This window comes from Montipora foliosa, chromosome 4, assembly GCF_036669935.1.
Source record: "Montipora foliosa isolate CH-2021 chromosome 4, ASM3666993v2, whole genome shotgun sequence".
NCBI classification, from domain to species: Eukaryota; Metazoa; Cnidaria; class Anthozoa; order Scleractinia; family Acroporidae; genus Montipora; species Montipora foliosa.
The window spans coordinates 13,169,292-13,185,596 of NC_090872.1; the positions used below are offsets into that span (position 1 = coordinate 13,169,292).

The window sequence follows — 16,305 nt, forward strand, 5'->3', positions numbered from 1 at the left end:
CGCATCCTAGTACATTTCTTTGCCGCACACAACGTTGAAAAGTAGCTTTTGACGACTATGTGAGCACACAACAATGAACCGTTGATTTCTACTTTCCATCCCGATAGTACGTCTGTAATGTACAACGTGCCAAGTTGTATTTTCAAGTGACGTTGTCGTTCTAGTTGCTAAAACTTTGTCTCTTGAGTATTGATTGGCCAACAGACACTATTCCGGAATACGGCCAATCGAACGCACCCTTGATATAGGGCGGTCTGAGATAGAAACGATGAATGTCAAAGCGAGAGATATAATAGTTGTGGAATCCATACGCGTTATAAGCTCCTGTTGCAGATTAAGTGGAGAAAAAAAAAGTAACGTGTGATTGCATCCACAACAATTCAAAGATCACTCAGTGAAAGACAGGTCTACTGGATAGGTCCAGTTCGATTTTAAGTGCCTCCTTGACACTCTCAACCATGATTAATGAACATAATACTGTACTTCCTCCATTCTGGCAATTTGAATTAAATGTTGTATAGACTTAAATCCAGCTTTAAGTGTGTTGTAAACATCGTTAATGCTCTGCTTGGCACGGTATGCGGGGGAACATTCACTTTAGCTTTTGAATTTCTTAGAGAGTTTCTCTTCACAGTTATCGGTTACGTTTCCGCCCAAATCTACGCAGCAGCGCTTATTTTTTTCAACTCCATTCGTCTCTCTTAATTTGTTCTTTCCGTTGACCATCACTGTTTTTGTCCATGATAGCGTGTTTCTGTAACATTCCCCTAGCTTTAGGCTCTTTAGGACTTCGGTATTGCCATAGGAAAAGAGAGGGATAAATGTCCGCGTTTCCTTCCTTATAAATAGAAAGGAAATTGAGATTAACCTAAGTAACAGGAATTTCGTGGCTTGCCCACCAGCCACGGGTGGTCGGCGCATCTTATCCGGAATAGGATTCCACCATAATTAATAGTTGTCTTAAACTGCACGAAATGCGATATACGACAAGGAAAACGTACCTTTTTCTTTTATTACAACATAACGCGTATACAGGAATACAGGCAATACAAGTCAGCGATAAAATGTCCCTCCAACTCTCCTCCTCGATTATGCACAAACTGTTAGATCTCTTTTATCTCTTTTCCTTAACACATTAATTTTATATAAGGATATTAATAGTTATTACAAATAAACGCCTTAAGAGCTTCTTAAAACTAACAGTAACACCATTCTTCGTGTTGTGAATAGGTCCAGTAGTTGTCGTTGAATCCTTTGTGCATGTTGTTCCTCTCATTACGTATCTCTCCGTGAATTTAAAGGAATTGTCCTTCCGTATTCAGTCCGGCAGAGTTTTGATGACGGAAATTAGAAATCGAGATATTCCACTCGTCCTAGGCCTGCTATTTTTAAGGCAGCAGCTGCAACACTAAACTGCTTTATATAAAAATATATATTAACTTTTGCATTTCGTCAGTTGTTATAGTTGTTTTAGTATATACTAAAACAGTGAGATAATATACAGCACAAAAAAATTAATTTGGATGTTTTCTTCACTTGTCACGGATGCAAATCGGGACGCCATTTTTTCCCGAGTTGCTCGGAGGTAAATAGCACAGGATATTCGGAGTTTGACGAGCCAATCAACGCCCGCGTTCAACGCTATCCACTGTTTTAGCATATACTAACAAGGAATATCCCCTTTATTAAATTCTCAACCTCGGATAATGCATTTCGCGTGGTCTGATTGGTTCATTCGATCTCGGTTATCAGCTCACATACCTTAGTTTGACCTTATGTGGTAAATGATTGCGCTAAGCGTTGCTAAGCTAAATCTTTTTTCGCCGGACAGCGATATGTCTCTCTGAATAAAGGCAAAAAAGAAAAAAAAAACTTTTTGTGGAAAGTTTGGATCAATTCCGACGTTTAGAAGTACGCGAAAAGGCAAGAAATGTTTTTGTGATGAGCCTACGTCTGTCTGACCACAAGGTACTACACAACATCGTATCTTCATTAAGTTTTTTCGATTTCGCTCGGATTTTCTCTCTTTTCTCGCTCGTATTTCGTACTTCCAAATTTTTGGAGTATTAATATCAAATCGCCGCATCTTAAACAAGCTATCGTTATTTCTGATAGTTGTCGTACAATAGTAATGTGTCACTGCTTTATTCGCACACAGTTTTAATTATAATCGGAAAAAGGTGTGGTCATTCCCACTGATGCGATATCAAGTGTCCCTCTACGTCGTATGTCATTAGCGTGCAGGATTGGTGCCGCATTTTGGACTGATTGGCGTTTTCAAAAAACTTAATGGAGCCTTCAATTTTCTTTTTTTATCATATGATTAATTTGGAATGGGACCTCAAGGATTAATAATTCAATCATATAACCTCTGGAATCTCTTCGGCCATAGATAAAAAGGAAATGGAAATGAGAGGGAAGCAGAGAAACTCAGTGCTATGCTCCCTTTGTGTATGGCAAGATAAGTGTTAAGGAGTTGACTTTCGCAGATCCAGTTTCCCTCAAATAGAAACATCAGTTCATATTTGTCACTGGTATCAAAATCGAGCTGAAACTAGTTAAGTTTTGATAAATGAGACAGGGTGATCCCTGTCATACTTGAACCTTACGAGCTAATGTAACTGATCATGTCTTCGCGCGATATGGCACAACTTGTAGTTTGATCTCGGGCAGTTTCCTCTTACGGACGGTGCTTACTATTGTTATTGCGCATACGTTCAGCGCATCTCGAGATACTCGGATTTCCTATCGGTGATGCATACTAATACAGGGATATTTTTGTGCGGTTTGAAATTATGCAGAGAAAATAGATCTTTGTAAGTACTATTGGTATCCTAGAGGAAAATTGGGGGTGAAAGCTTTTACAAATATTGTTCATGAATTATCCTTGAAAAATGCGTGGTTACCCCCAATTTTCTTTTTTTCTGATTCCAATAACACTTGTTAAGAACTACATTTCCCGCATAATCATAAACCAGGGTAAAAATACCTTTGAATTAGTAGGCACCGTCCTTAATTGATGAAAATGCATCACTTTGAGCGCACCCAAGTTTGTAAGCTCAGAATATAACCAGGTGAAAGAGTATTCGGGATCTGTAATCGTTAAGTCTTAACTTGAAACAGAGCACGCACAAATGATTGTCAATGATCACACAAACTCTATACGGTTGCGTAGTAATCGGGACACCGATAAGCAATCAGAAACCGAGTAGAAATCGGAATTTCCGATTCGGACGCGATCTTCCGTTTTGGAAACTAAGTGGACTTGCGGGAACCATAAAGCCCGGTTCCCACTTGCACGATAAGCGCAAGCATAGTTAGTATCGCGGCCCGCATCCATCTTTTACTCCCTTCCCCCTTAACTTACCTACATTGGACCTTCTTATAACATCACGTTATCCTAAATATCAACTATGATTATAGCACATAAAAGTCAAAAAATGTTCCGCCTTGACCCATGCACATATCGTGTGCCTATTTTTAGCACTTGAAGATACAATTGCGCGAAATCGATGCAATGAGCTTAGAATGGTTGGGAAGGGGTTCAAGGCTATGCCCATGTTTCCCAAAACTAGTGAACATGAACCCAAAACGGCTAACTAAATGGATCCTTCATATTGCCTCTTTGTAGATAATCAGTTAAAAGCGAATGCATCCTGAATTGATCAATCCAAAACCGTCTACGCTGTCAAGATGGCCTCCACAGAAGAGACGAAGGAAACGGAAGAAATCCAAACAGGCAACCCAGAAACTAAGGTAACGTCCTTGTAATCTTTGACAATGAGCCTGCTGATCACCATGACAACGTGATGATGATGATGATAGCGATGATGGTGATCGCACGATATTGATGACATTTGACGGAGCCATGACATCGACAATGGCCATGAAGATGGCAAAGACAAGGGACACTGACCATGACGCTGCTAATACTGGCAATGACCTTAACAATGACAATGGTAGCGACAATGGCAATGGTGATGTCAAATGATCATGGCAATGGACAATGACATGGAAAATGAAAACGGCATTTAAATTGACGATGTCAATGATCACGGCATTGGTAGTGGCAATCACAATTGTAAAAGCAATGGCAATGGACATTGGATAATGGCGATAGCCATGACAATGACACTGATACCTATACTTCATACTGACACATTCACAATAACGATGGACAATGGCACGGACGCTGACACTGACACTGACACTGACGCTGACACTGACACTGACACTGACACTGACACGGACACGGACACTGACGCTGACGCTGACACTGACACGGACACTGACACGGACACGGACACGGACGCTGACACGGACACGGACACTGACACTGACACTGACACGGACACTGACGCTGACGCTGACGCTGACGCTGACGCTGACGCTGCCGCTGGCACTGACACTGACACTGACACTGACACTGACGCTGACACTGACGCTGACACTGACACTGACGCTGACGCTGACGCTGGCACGGACACTGACACGGACACGGACACGGACACGGACACGGACACGGACACGGACACTGACGCTGACGCTGACACTGACACTGACACGGACACTGACACTGACGCTGCAAAAACGTAACCCTTCCTTGTACTCCCGGCCTATTCTATCAGGCTGTGGTCGTGTTCAGGGGCCGAGCGCCTCGCCTAGCCTAGCCGGCAGCACAGCTCCTTCGGCCCGACCTCGTTGAGCTGCGCCCTTAGTAATTCAGTCTCCAGGGGCACCCAACGAATCTGTTCCTCACATTATCTGTTCCCCAGAGGAATCTTGCTGGCTGGCAAAAATACAGGTGTTTCGATGAGCTGGCTGGGAGATTTTGTTATTGATCGAGGTTTTGCCTGGGAATTACTGACTTTCTCTAGCATTTCAACCCGAGCTGGCTGTAGAAACTCTGAAGACTGAGGACGACTAAAAAAAAAAAAAAAAAAAAAAAAGAACCCCAAACATTCGACGGCTGGTCAGAGTGATTGCGCTTGCGGAAAAAACCTGTTTTGTCCCGGTTTTGTCGCTTTTGTTCGGTCGTTTTGGATCGAGGGATTTGAAAGTGCGCGGAATTCCTGGCTGGGAAATAAATTTGATCAGCTGGCTGGGAAACCAACCAATTTTATCTAGCTGGCTGGGAAATTTCTTGTGTGTCTTGCTGGGAAAAAGGAACAGATAATGTTTTCCCAGCAACACTGAAAAACACCTGAAAATGCCTTAATAGCATTTATTTTCATTAACTGGGGTATAATAATACATTTTACAACAAATTGGTCGTTGGGTGCCCCTGAGTCTCCGAGAAAGGGCGATTAGCAGATCACATATTATTATTAAAACGCACCACCTGAATGATTAGGATGCTGCTACAAGGGAAACCTTTCAGAAAACTTTTGACTAAAGTATTCATAACTCCTCAGTAAGATTTCACGCTTGCGGACTTTTTCTTGTGTAACCTGTGGGACGCAATTAAGCCCATGTACAGAGTAAACTAAGAAAACTCTTTTCTAGAAGCAATGGAAAAATGATGTTTCCTGTGCATGAAATTGCAAGCATGTAGTTGACCAATGAACTGAGCTGAGGTGTATAATTTTCTTCTGACCTTCTATGAATAGCGGTAGAGATTTAGCGGATAGTTGAGAGCCTTCTGTCAAGAGATTGAAAAATTCTATGGGAAGAATGGAGGAATTAAGATCAGATTGACAGACATGCATCTACAGGAAATGACAATGATTGAAAACAATTCGTAATCGCGAGAAATGAATACATTCTGTTGTCGTTTCCGTTCATTAGAAAGTACGAAGTTTTTCGATGTTATGTAAATGGTCAAAATGGTATTTAGTCACCCTAGAATAACTATTGCTCGGGGCAGAAACAACTTCCTCTTTATTTGGAAGAATACAGTGTGTGTCACGAATTTGCTCCTCTATTTAACCAAAAAACATTGATCAAGTTTATCGAAAGGCATAAAGAACTTTTGTTTATATTTTCGTCGTCCAGCGGAATACCTCGGTGAATTCTCGGCAGGCGGTCGATAGTTTTCGTTTGGGGAACATGGCGGACGATTTTGTTTCACGAGACGAAACATGAGTGAATTTGGAGATTGTGGTTGAAATATGTATGGTGGCCAATATTATAATTATTCGCCATATGAGGATGAGTCCTCAGAAGAAGAATGCGAGCACTGCTCAAGGCAAGAGCTTCATTTTCGCGCTGAACCCTTGTAAGCATCGTTGAAAATTTTGTGTACGTGCAGGCCTGCAAACTAATTGCTTTTAATAATCTGATCTCCATTTTTGTAGTCAATTAAGAAATTCTAAGCAACGAGCGTTAAATGAATTTACAGTTTGCTATTTTAGCTTTGTAAAAGTTAACAATGAATTATTTAGAAAACAAAAACAAAACTTTGCTGTCAATTATGTAAGCTTGAAGTTTTAAAATTGAATTTACGAGTACCGCCCCGGTTTGCGTATTGGGACGATGGTTGATTTCTTTATAATTTGTGGACGTGACATTATCGTTGTTGAAGACATTATTAAAGACCTATCATTATTATTTTTCGATTTAAGCTCCTAATCGCCGATAGGTCAAATGGTATGCCTTTAGGTAAATTCGATGATAAACTGTAGACTTTACTTTGTCGTGTCTTGTGTAAATTTTCCCGGCCCATACAAGAAATTTATCACGTCTTTTTAGGCTCTAGTGAATTTGATAACGATCGCTTTGAAGTGTCTCTATCGCGTATAATAGCGTATATAATTTATGTAGATTCCAAGTCCATTTCTCTCATCATGCATTTCAAATATCGTTAGTAGATACGAGGAACCCCCATGGGCAGGACACATAAAGGAAAAAGGTGATGTTTTTTACATCGAACCATTTGATGAACCATCTTCAAATGAGCTGCAGGAATCGATGGAAGAGTTAGATATATCTCGGAAAGGCCAAGATGACAGAGACAAGGACAAGAGCAAGCACGGTCTTCGAAATCTTACCTCGGTTAAGAAAATTATACCTGGATTGTCAAAACGCGACAAAGCCGACGACAAAGTCAACAACGAAAACATCTCGAAACATTCGAGTTCTGAAGAGACGGTGGAAGGTCTTAACAATGTCAACAAATTGACCGGGAGTTTTTTCAAGAGAGATGTTCAACTTATTGTTGTACCTCCAAAAGTTCAAGCGGGATCAAAGAATGGGCTTGAAACTCTGCTTGGGATCATTCCTGGAAGAGACAAGGCTGGGAAATTATCCCAAAATGACAGCTACTCTGGATCAAGATTATTTATCAAGGGATTTGTTCCTGACGGTCCTGCATTGCGCAGTGGAGAACTTAGAATTGGTATGCACTTGTCTTGTATAATTAATTTTAGTCATGCAATCTTAAGAGGCTGTAATATGCACTCAAGGGCCCAATATCATTCCTCTGGAGAGTGCAGGGAGATGTATTTCGAAAATGAGGAAGTGGACACTGATTTAAAAAATTTGGCAATTTAAGGAATGATCATTAAACAAGTGCAAGAGCTCTAATTATGTTCTCTGCAGATACTCACTGCTGTAGTGTTTTCACCTGAAAGAAAATTTTGAAATCAGGGTTGGATTTCGCTGTGCCCAAAAGTGGGACAAGAACTTTGGGACGCAGGTACACATGGATACGGGACTTTTATGGAGGGGGTTCATAACCAGTCATTTTGGACTTGCTTCTTTTATAGAACCCCTTGTGTGGTATTCTTTAAAAGTATGTTCCTTGTCCCTGGATTCTCGAGTTTAACATTGTCACATTCCTGTCTCTCCATGTTCATTGTCGCTGCATTCCTGTCCCACATTTTTTGTTGGCATTTAGTGTACACGTGTATGCGGCCCAAGGTTATGGAATAATTTCTACCAATTCCTTACACAAGTCAAATTCTACCGAAAGTTTCAAGAGGTGCCTTAAAACATACATTTTAAGCATTTTGTGGACAGCTACTCACAGTTTTTGTAGACGTTACAAGTGTAACATCATCTGTTCGTATACAGATTTTTGGCTTGCCAGGATACAAGACAAGTAAACAGTTTAATGTTTGGAAATTGATAGAATTGGAAATACCACAAACGTTTCCCTTATCACTTTCTTATTTTTTAATTTATTATTACAGGCGATGTACTTCTGTCTTTAAATAAACTTGATCTGAATTCCAGCAATGTTCACACTATACTTGCTGCCATTACTGGGCGAATGGAGGTACGTCTTCACCTTGTTTAATTTAAACATTTCCCTGTTAAAGGAGTGAAAGTTAAAGATTATTATTATTATTATTATTATTATTATTATTATTATGTGCAGTGTGTAATTATCATTATTATTATAAATATTATTATCAGGATTGTCCACCTTTATTGAAATTTATTTTTATTAACTTTCTTATTAAAACAATAGACATGTTTGTGACTAACCCTTGTCGAGCATTGTTAAAATTAATATTATTTGCAATAAGGTGATGAAACTTAAAACACAACTGAACAATTTTACTTGCAGATTACACTTGCAATTGAAAGAGTTATACAGTCCAAGCTATCATCTCCAATCATTCATCACCGTGTGCCACCCAAGAATGACAGCCACCTCATAAAGTTAATAAGTGGTGATTTACCAGTCCTGTCCAAACCTGATTTAAAGAATGTACCCCACGTTGCTTTGTACCTAACTATAACTTCTAGCGAGGAGGACAATCAACCAGATCAGGTTAAAATGCACATTTCATTTCTTCTATAGAATGATGCATTTAGGGACAAAGCCCATGAAGAGTCAACACTAGGACACAAACCTCCCAAACACACGTTGACCTCCAAGGGTCAGTTGGCATAACAGAGAGTAGACTATATACAGACAGACCACGACAACTGAAACTTTTTGCCCTGCTCTTTATGAACAAGAGCGCTTGGGTTCTTTTACGTCCACAGGGTTACGAACATTGTGAAGGGTTGTGAAATGGAGCCTGCAGTTTGTCATCCTTTAATATCCGAGAAGACTAGAGAGTGCAACATATTTTGTGAGATAGTGTAAATTGAGATAAGATACCCTATTTCCTGGTAGGATGTGGCTTTCCTTACTTTGGAACAGTACTCAAGAGTCTCTAACCCATAGACGCCTGGGAGTGAGATTTTACTCTGTCTAACACCAGACGATGTTACTCTGTTTAACGCCAGATGTGTAGCCTTCTCTTTTATAAGTATTCTGAAGGCTCTTAATGGATAAAAAAAAAAACTATTGTGTTTGTTTTCTCTCATTAATTAATAAACCCTGTATTGTCAAAGTTATAATGTATTATGTGATCTGCTCTACATTTTCCTGGGTAGTTTCATAGCACAAAAATTGTCAATTAGCATACAAATTTTCATAATAATAATAGTATTAAAAATCAAAAAGTAGAAAAACTTCCAGTTCAGTTTGCGCAAATGTGGCCTTTATGTTAGTATTAAATTGTTTGTAGGACATCCTTTACCAGTATCCAAAATCCGAGGCAGCATCTAAGTTGGTTTCTCTGAGGGGTATGTTTCTGACCTTGAGTGACCTCATGTCATCTGTGACTGGTAGTTCTGCTAACAGGTATGAAATACACTTTACATACATGTGCTGTAACATTTTGTGGATTATACGTATACATCAAAAACCCAGTTTACAATTTATTAACCTGTTCAGGTACAGTTACTGACAGCAGTGAAAAAGAAATGAAAGAGCAGTGATTGAAATTTGTCTTAAGTAAGAAAATGGCAAAATAAATCAGTAATTGGGTTGCATGTTAACTCTAGTACCACTTTTTCAATTCATGGCATTATGAATTACATGCAATTACATGATTTTTTTTCTAAACTGTTTTAGTTCCACACTTGTCCTTGACAAGAAGCTTGTTCATGTTGTGTATTCCAAACTTAACAGGGATGTGTTGGTCATTGCCATGCCGGCAGAAAGGTATGTAACTCATTTTGCTATTAATACCATGTAGGATTGAGTTTGAGGTGATAACAAATATTTCTTTTTTTGGAGTAGTCCTTATCCAAAAAGAGTTGAAAGTCTAACTAACCATTTCTGATAAAATTACAAAGGCAGTACTTTACAAGCATCCTCCATTGTACCGCAGAAGTGATTAGTGCTTTCGATGTATTCTTATTGGCTAGCTTGGAGGTGAATGGCAAGACTAGTACTATTCACCTCTGAGGAAATGGAGAAAACAAAATGGTTTCCCCTTTTGCGTAGGTTACCAAGGGGTTTTCCAATTTCATGATCATTAATAATTTATTGTTTCAGAATACCTCTTGTTCACCTCCAGAAGATAACTGCTGACATAACTCAAATTGTTTCTCTGACTTATGGCTCCATGCAAAGGTATGACCTTCAGATCCTAGATAAACACGAGAAAGACTTTTTGCACTTCCTACTTTTGTATGAATTCATTCAAGACTGATTGATAACCCCACAAGTCAATCAACAATCAGAGCTCATAAAAGATTCATCGGTGGCAATAAAAAAATTGTCATCTTCAAGCAAGAAAATCAAACAGCTACTTGTGGACTGTTGTGAACAGGTTTCGAGGTTGCTGCCTAATGGTAGCCTGGGGCGCCTTATTTGCGAGCGCAGGCAACCAAGTTTCTGAACAAGTAGCCCAAACGGGCACCTTACTTGATTCATCCTCACTTTCTTGTAAATATGATCCCACCTGGAATTAATTGATTCTGGGCTCTGGGAAAAATGACTCTGGCTACTATCTTTTAATATTGGAAGCCTGAAGGGCTCCCGGACAATTTTCTTAAGCAGCAGCTTCGGGTTTCTCCTAAGGATTTTTGTAATGCACAGATTTTCACAGGCCTTTCTATTATGTCCATGATCCACGTGTCTCAGGAACCTCCCTCGTGTTTACCAGTGTGTGTTTATGTCGTGTTAATTTTCATTTTACCTTTAGTTAGATCTGTTGACACTTTAATTTTGCTTTGTACAGAGCTTTCAGTGACAACTTAAACAAAGCACGTCTGGACCATCTCTTTTCGTTACTGTTTGGTAAAATCCTCGCCAAGCCATCAAGTGAAGATGATAAAGAAAACTTTGTTAACAAGCTGGCTGATGTAGTTCCTGGAATCCAGTGGCTGAATCTTCCACTAAGTGTAGAGGTTAGGGAATGAACGATTAGAATCATTTGATTTACATGATTTGTTGCAATCCGTTTGAATTATGGCGGATGAGTGAAATTGTGAGAAAACTTGTAATGAGCTTTGATTTGGGCTTGGGCCATGGAAGGGAATGAAATGGAAAGAGACTATTAGTAGAGATCTGTTGGAGATGGAAAGCAGACATTTAAGGGGGATTCCACTTTTGGAACACTTTTAATAAGTGTTATATCATTCGTTTTTGAGAATTTGTGTAATTTATAGTCTCTTAATGCGTTTTCATTTAGTTCACTCTTTCAGGCCAACACGATCTCTTCCTCAAATGAAGGATTATCCTTTATTGTCACTTTGCCTTAAATGAAGTATTATCCTCCATTTTGACCACTCTGTCCCAGGACTTGTGGTAGCAAATAAAAAGAAAAAAGTAAAAGCAGCCCCTGGACGGGATTTGAACCCGGAGCACCCACTTCGAAGGAACTGTTTTATCCACCTAACCACTAAAGGTCAACTGACTAGAAAATGTGCCGATTATTTACCAAAACTAATTAGTATATATATAAAATCATTGCTGAGTAATGGTTAAGTCTAAAGCTTGATTTTAAAATGGTTAGCTTTCTCTTGAAGTTTGGTAACCGGCATTTTTCACTGTGTAAGCTTGCTTCTTAGCGGGTGTTAATACACGTTTACAGCGGCACTGTTGGAAGAAAAAATTATTGACATTAATTAAAACTGACATCCTCGCAGTTAGTGATGTGGTAGTCTAGTGGTTAAGTGAAGGGGTTATTAATTACACGTTCCCAGGTTCGAGTCCTGCGAGTCAAGACATTAGGGTTCTGCTTTTAAAAGAAATATGTTCATTTCCCATGATCCCTATCAAGCTTTCAGTGTCCAAAATGAACGATAATACTTCATTTGGAAGAAAGTGACAATGAAGGATAATCCTTCAATTGAGGGAGAGACTTGTTCAGGCCTTTGTAAATTTCCATGGCATTTCAAAGCCTGAGTTTAACTTCATCTGCAGAAAACTGCTACTTATACAGTACATTTTAATGAAGTAAACATAGAGAAGGGCTTTCTGCAGAGCATGTAGTATGAAGAAGGGGGTCTGGAAATCACGGAAAAATATAATTATGCTCTCCCAAGTTTGTACAGCAGTTAGCAGAGGCTTGTGATATGGCCATGAAGTGAACAAAGGGGACACTGTGAACAATCTCGAAGTCTCTTTAAAGCTGGACATGAGTGGTAGTAACTGTCCAGGAATTAATGTAGTTAGTAAGCTGGGTTACTAGCTTACTAGGTTGCTGTTTTAGCAGAGGGCATGAATAAGTGTACCAAAATGTACAGCATGTTGCACAATATTGTTTTGGTTTTGTTTGTTGGTTTATTTTTTTGGACATGTTTAGATGTCCAGCAGCCGGACAGTATTTTGAAAATACTCCATATCTGGGAGTCCAATAATTTCTCAATTTCATGTTGATCTTTGTTAAAGATTGAATGTATTCAATGCTATCTTTGTTTAGACCGCTAAAGAAGTTGTTGTTTACAGCTGTTAATCTATGAAATCCATATCTGTGACCACTCGGCACTCTAAGACTAATCAAATCTCTCCATAATCATTCACTCTAATTACAACTCAACAAACAACTCAAGCTACTGGCTTTAAATTTTCAATGTGTTTAAGTGATACAGGTACTTCATGCCACAATGACTGAATGCTAACCATTTTAAAATAAGTGCTTGTACTTAAATACTGTTTGTCAGCCCTGTTTCGAACAGGTTTTTTTAAACATGCCTGTCATGTAGTGATTTGAAAACCTTGACCTGCTACTGGTCACTTAGGCACTTCCTAATTTTTTGTACATTTTCTGTACTGTCAAATTACCTTTCAGCAGCTATTCAAGTGCCACCTTGAGATAATACATGTATTGATCTCAGTATTCATGGAATGACTGTTGACTTCTTCCCTCCCATGAGAGACACTTACAGATTTCACTTTAATGCCAGACAATTTTACTTGTCAATAGGAAATGGTTTGAGCAGGGGTTAAAAAAAAGTAAACGATATTGTGTGATGTGTCTAGCATGGGCATGTGCTTTTCGTTTAAATTGTAATCTTTTCACAGGTCAGTGTTCACTGTTGTCTCAATGAATTGGAGGCAGCTGATTATGGAGAATTTGTGAGTAACTTTGTTTGAGGTTTCTTGGATGAATATTAATCGTTTATGATGCTCTCAGGTCTCATTGTTGTCCATACTCTTTTATTAAGAACATTGCATTGCTGTCACAAAGTAAGGAAAGTATGATACATTGTAGTATCAATGTTGATTTTTTCTGAAGATTATAAATTTGCATGTACTCCTTTGTTTAAACAATTGTTACTGTTTCTTCAAATATGTCTCTCCTTCAACCTTTGCAGGCAGATGATTATTTTCAAATTAGAAGATTATATACAATATTAGGCTCCAGTATTTTTTATAAGGTAAGAAGGACAGCATTAATTTTAAGACTTTAATTTTAAAGTGTACTTCCAAATTATACTGGTTTTTTCAATTGACAACTGACCTTGGTGTTTTTTTCCCTGATTCATTAATTGCAGGGATATTTAGTATCAAATCACTTACCAAGAGAAGATTTAGAAGATATCGTATTATATTGTAAATATCACTGTTTATTGGCCATGAGTGCAGAACAGAGGATTGGTCAGTTAGTCATCTGGAGAGAGGTTAGTGTTGGGTGCATTTTGTGGAATGACACTTTGACTTTGTACATGTGCAGTGCTAATCATTCACCAACCCCCTCCCCCCCCCCCACAATTTGCCAAGCTTTCTCCCCCCCCCCCCTCCAAAAAAAAAAAAGTTTTCTGTTGTGGACTGACGTTGTAGATGCCAGTTGTTTTGCTTAGTAGATGCAATTGTTTGATTTTTAAGTCCCCAATGTTGATTGAGTTCCTAAGTTCCTTGAAATCTCCACTTTCAGTATTTAATGCTTTACTCCCTACCAGCCCACCTCAACATTCTCTTCTTCTAGCAATTCCTACTTTTCTCATTGCTCCTTGATTCCTGACAGGTTTTCCCAACAAGAAAACGAGAGGGCATATCAGAGAGCAAGACAGACAAGCATGATGAATATCGCGAACCAGCTGGGAGATATTTTCTTCTCATTGTTGGCAGGGTGAGATATACAGATGCATTTAGAGTGTTCCGCACAAGGAAACTTCATAAAAGAGGTCTTCTGAGATATGCGTTTGTTATATTGCAACCTATCAGTTTCAAAGCATGTATGTTCATTTATAATAATGGTAATGGAATTTCTATGGTTTTCAGTGTGTAATATCTAGAAGCAATATGAGATAGACATCTATTAGCCACTATCAAAAATACCATAATACTCTTTGCTTGTCCCTCCAAAATTTTGCATAAGCATTGTATTTATTACAATGGTCCTAAGGACATAAGCATTACAAGAAACTTGTAATGCTTATGCAAACCTTTGGAGGGACAAACAAAGAGTATTATGGTATTTTTGATAGTGGCTAATATGTATTTCCTGTGGCTGGCTTGCAACTTGTGAAATGAATTTGTAATATTGTAGGTTATTTAGAATTTTGTAATGGTAAACTAAATTCTCATTCTGAAATTTACATGCAGAATATTTAGTAGACTAACATTAATGTAACTCTTCTGCCCGCTGTCACACTCGTGACAAAATTCATTGCGCCTTGCAACAGTGAAAAAAGACAGACCACAACACTGGTGATTTGGTCCCCTTATCTTTGCGAACAGCGTGTGGGTTCCTTAACGTTGCAATAAGTATGTTTGTGAAGATATGTTATGTGGGATGAAGCGCAAATTTTAAGAGGACCAAAGTGTCTAGACTAATCATTTGCAGTTGTCATTATACAAAGATCTTATGTTGGTGCAGTGAATCCTCAACATCGCACACAGTTAATTTCAAGTCATCTCTACCAACCAAGCTAACCTCTCTGCCGAGGAATACATGTAACTTGGTGTGGTGTTTCAATGCAAAGTGGTTCAGTTAGATAACTCAGTTACTAGAAACCCTCAAGGTTTTAAATAACTGAGGAGAAAGACTAACCTAAAGCGCCCTGTCACAACCCATGCTAGTTGTAAATAACGCAGCACTTACTATTCAAAGAGAGACAGGCGTAGCCTAGTACTGGAGATGACTTTTGACTTTTGACTTATGACTTATCATTTTTTACTTATAACTTTTGTCTTATGAATGAAATCTGTCATTTGACTCTGAAGATGAGTTTCGCTCCCTGAGGCTCGGTAACGTCGTGCCGACAGTCAGTAGTAAGAGTTGCACAACCTTGGTGTTCTTTCTCCCTTTCACTTTTTTTCTGATTCTCTACTTTTGCTGATTTTAGAAACATTGGCTCATGTGTGTACTGCTTGAAGCTGGAGGCATTTCCAAGAAGTAAGTGAACATTGGACACTCTTGAGTCAAAATTTCAGATGTTCTTTTCTGAGACAATTTCATCAACATTCTTTGTGATCATGGTCTAACGTTTGAGCAAATTCCGAGAACAATGAGGTAGTGAACGTGTGACTGTCCACAATTATTTGTGCCTGCACGGCACCTGAGATAGCTGGTTTCTAGCTCCCGTTTAATGTGTTATCGGGGGCGTTCAGTCGAGTTTTGGGACGCGAGTGCGAGGCTTGAGACACGCGAGTGAAGGAAAAAGTATCCGCGCTTCGCGCTCTTGCTTACGCCTCCCAGTAACATCTGCTGTGCAAGCCAGTTGGTTTCATTTCAATGTGGAAATTCATTTTGCAACTGCGTTAGTTCGGTGTTTTGACGACAAGCAATTGGCGAAAAAAAAGTTAGCATAAACAAATCAGAACCTGGAAATCATTAGACATGCACATCCGCGTTTTCCCGCCCATTTTTAGGTGGACTTTTGTGATTGGTCAGAACGAAAACTCAACTTGTAACCGTTCAATCTGTTTAAACTTTAGAAACATAGTCCTTTGGTTGGGGATTCTATAGAACACGATTGGTTGCTAAAATAAATTTCTTACCAAGGGACAGCTAAAGAAGCGAATGACGCAGCTGCGGTACGACTATTTTGGGTCGATGAATTTTTTCTTTCCTAAGTTTTTTCCTCCTTGTTTTAGGGCCGAAGGCCACCCTCCTCCGAATGCTT

At 39.1% G+C, this 16,305-nt stretch overlaps 1 protein-coding gene across 15 annotated transcripts in view; it reads left to right on the top strand.

The window, feature by feature from the left end:
- The window catches only part of LOC137999913 (protein inturned-like), a 37,476-nt gene that overhangs the window by 14,938 nt on the left and 6,233 nt on the right, over positions 1-16,305 (top strand). For 10 of the 15 annotated variants that reach the window (XM_068845887.1, XM_068845885.1, XM_068845888.1 and 7 more), the window contains 14 exons: positions 3,632-3,756; positions 6,807-7,336; positions 8,133-8,218; positions 8,513-8,719; positions 9,468-9,583; positions 9,857-9,946; positions 10,283-10,360; positions 10,971-11,139; positions 13,259-13,312; positions 13,552-13,614; positions 13,732-13,857; positions 14,202-14,306; positions 15,526-15,575; positions 16,277-16,305. The exon at positions 16,277-16,305 is cut by the window's right edge and continues 73 nt beyond it. In XM_068845887.1, the coding sequence (XP_068701988.1) occupies positions 3,650-3,756; positions 6,807-7,336; positions 8,133-8,218; positions 8,513-8,719; positions 9,468-9,583; positions 9,857-9,946; positions 10,283-10,360; positions 10,971-11,139; positions 13,259-13,312; positions 13,552-13,614; positions 13,732-13,857; positions 14,202-14,306; positions 15,526-15,575; positions 16,277-16,305 (1,810 nt within the window). In that variant the 5' untranslated portion in view covers positions 3,632-3,649. Of the gene's footprint in view, positions 1-3,631; positions 3,757-5,794; positions 6,218-6,806; positions 7,337-8,132; positions 8,219-8,512; positions 8,720-9,467; positions 9,584-9,856; positions 9,947-10,282; positions 10,361-10,970; positions 11,140-13,258; positions 13,313-13,551; positions 13,615-13,731; positions 13,858-14,201; positions 14,307-15,525; positions 15,576-16,276 lie in introns of those variants that run through there. The other 5 variants (XM_068845896.1, XM_068845898.1, XM_068845884.1 and 2 more) reach the window with 5 other exon arrangements.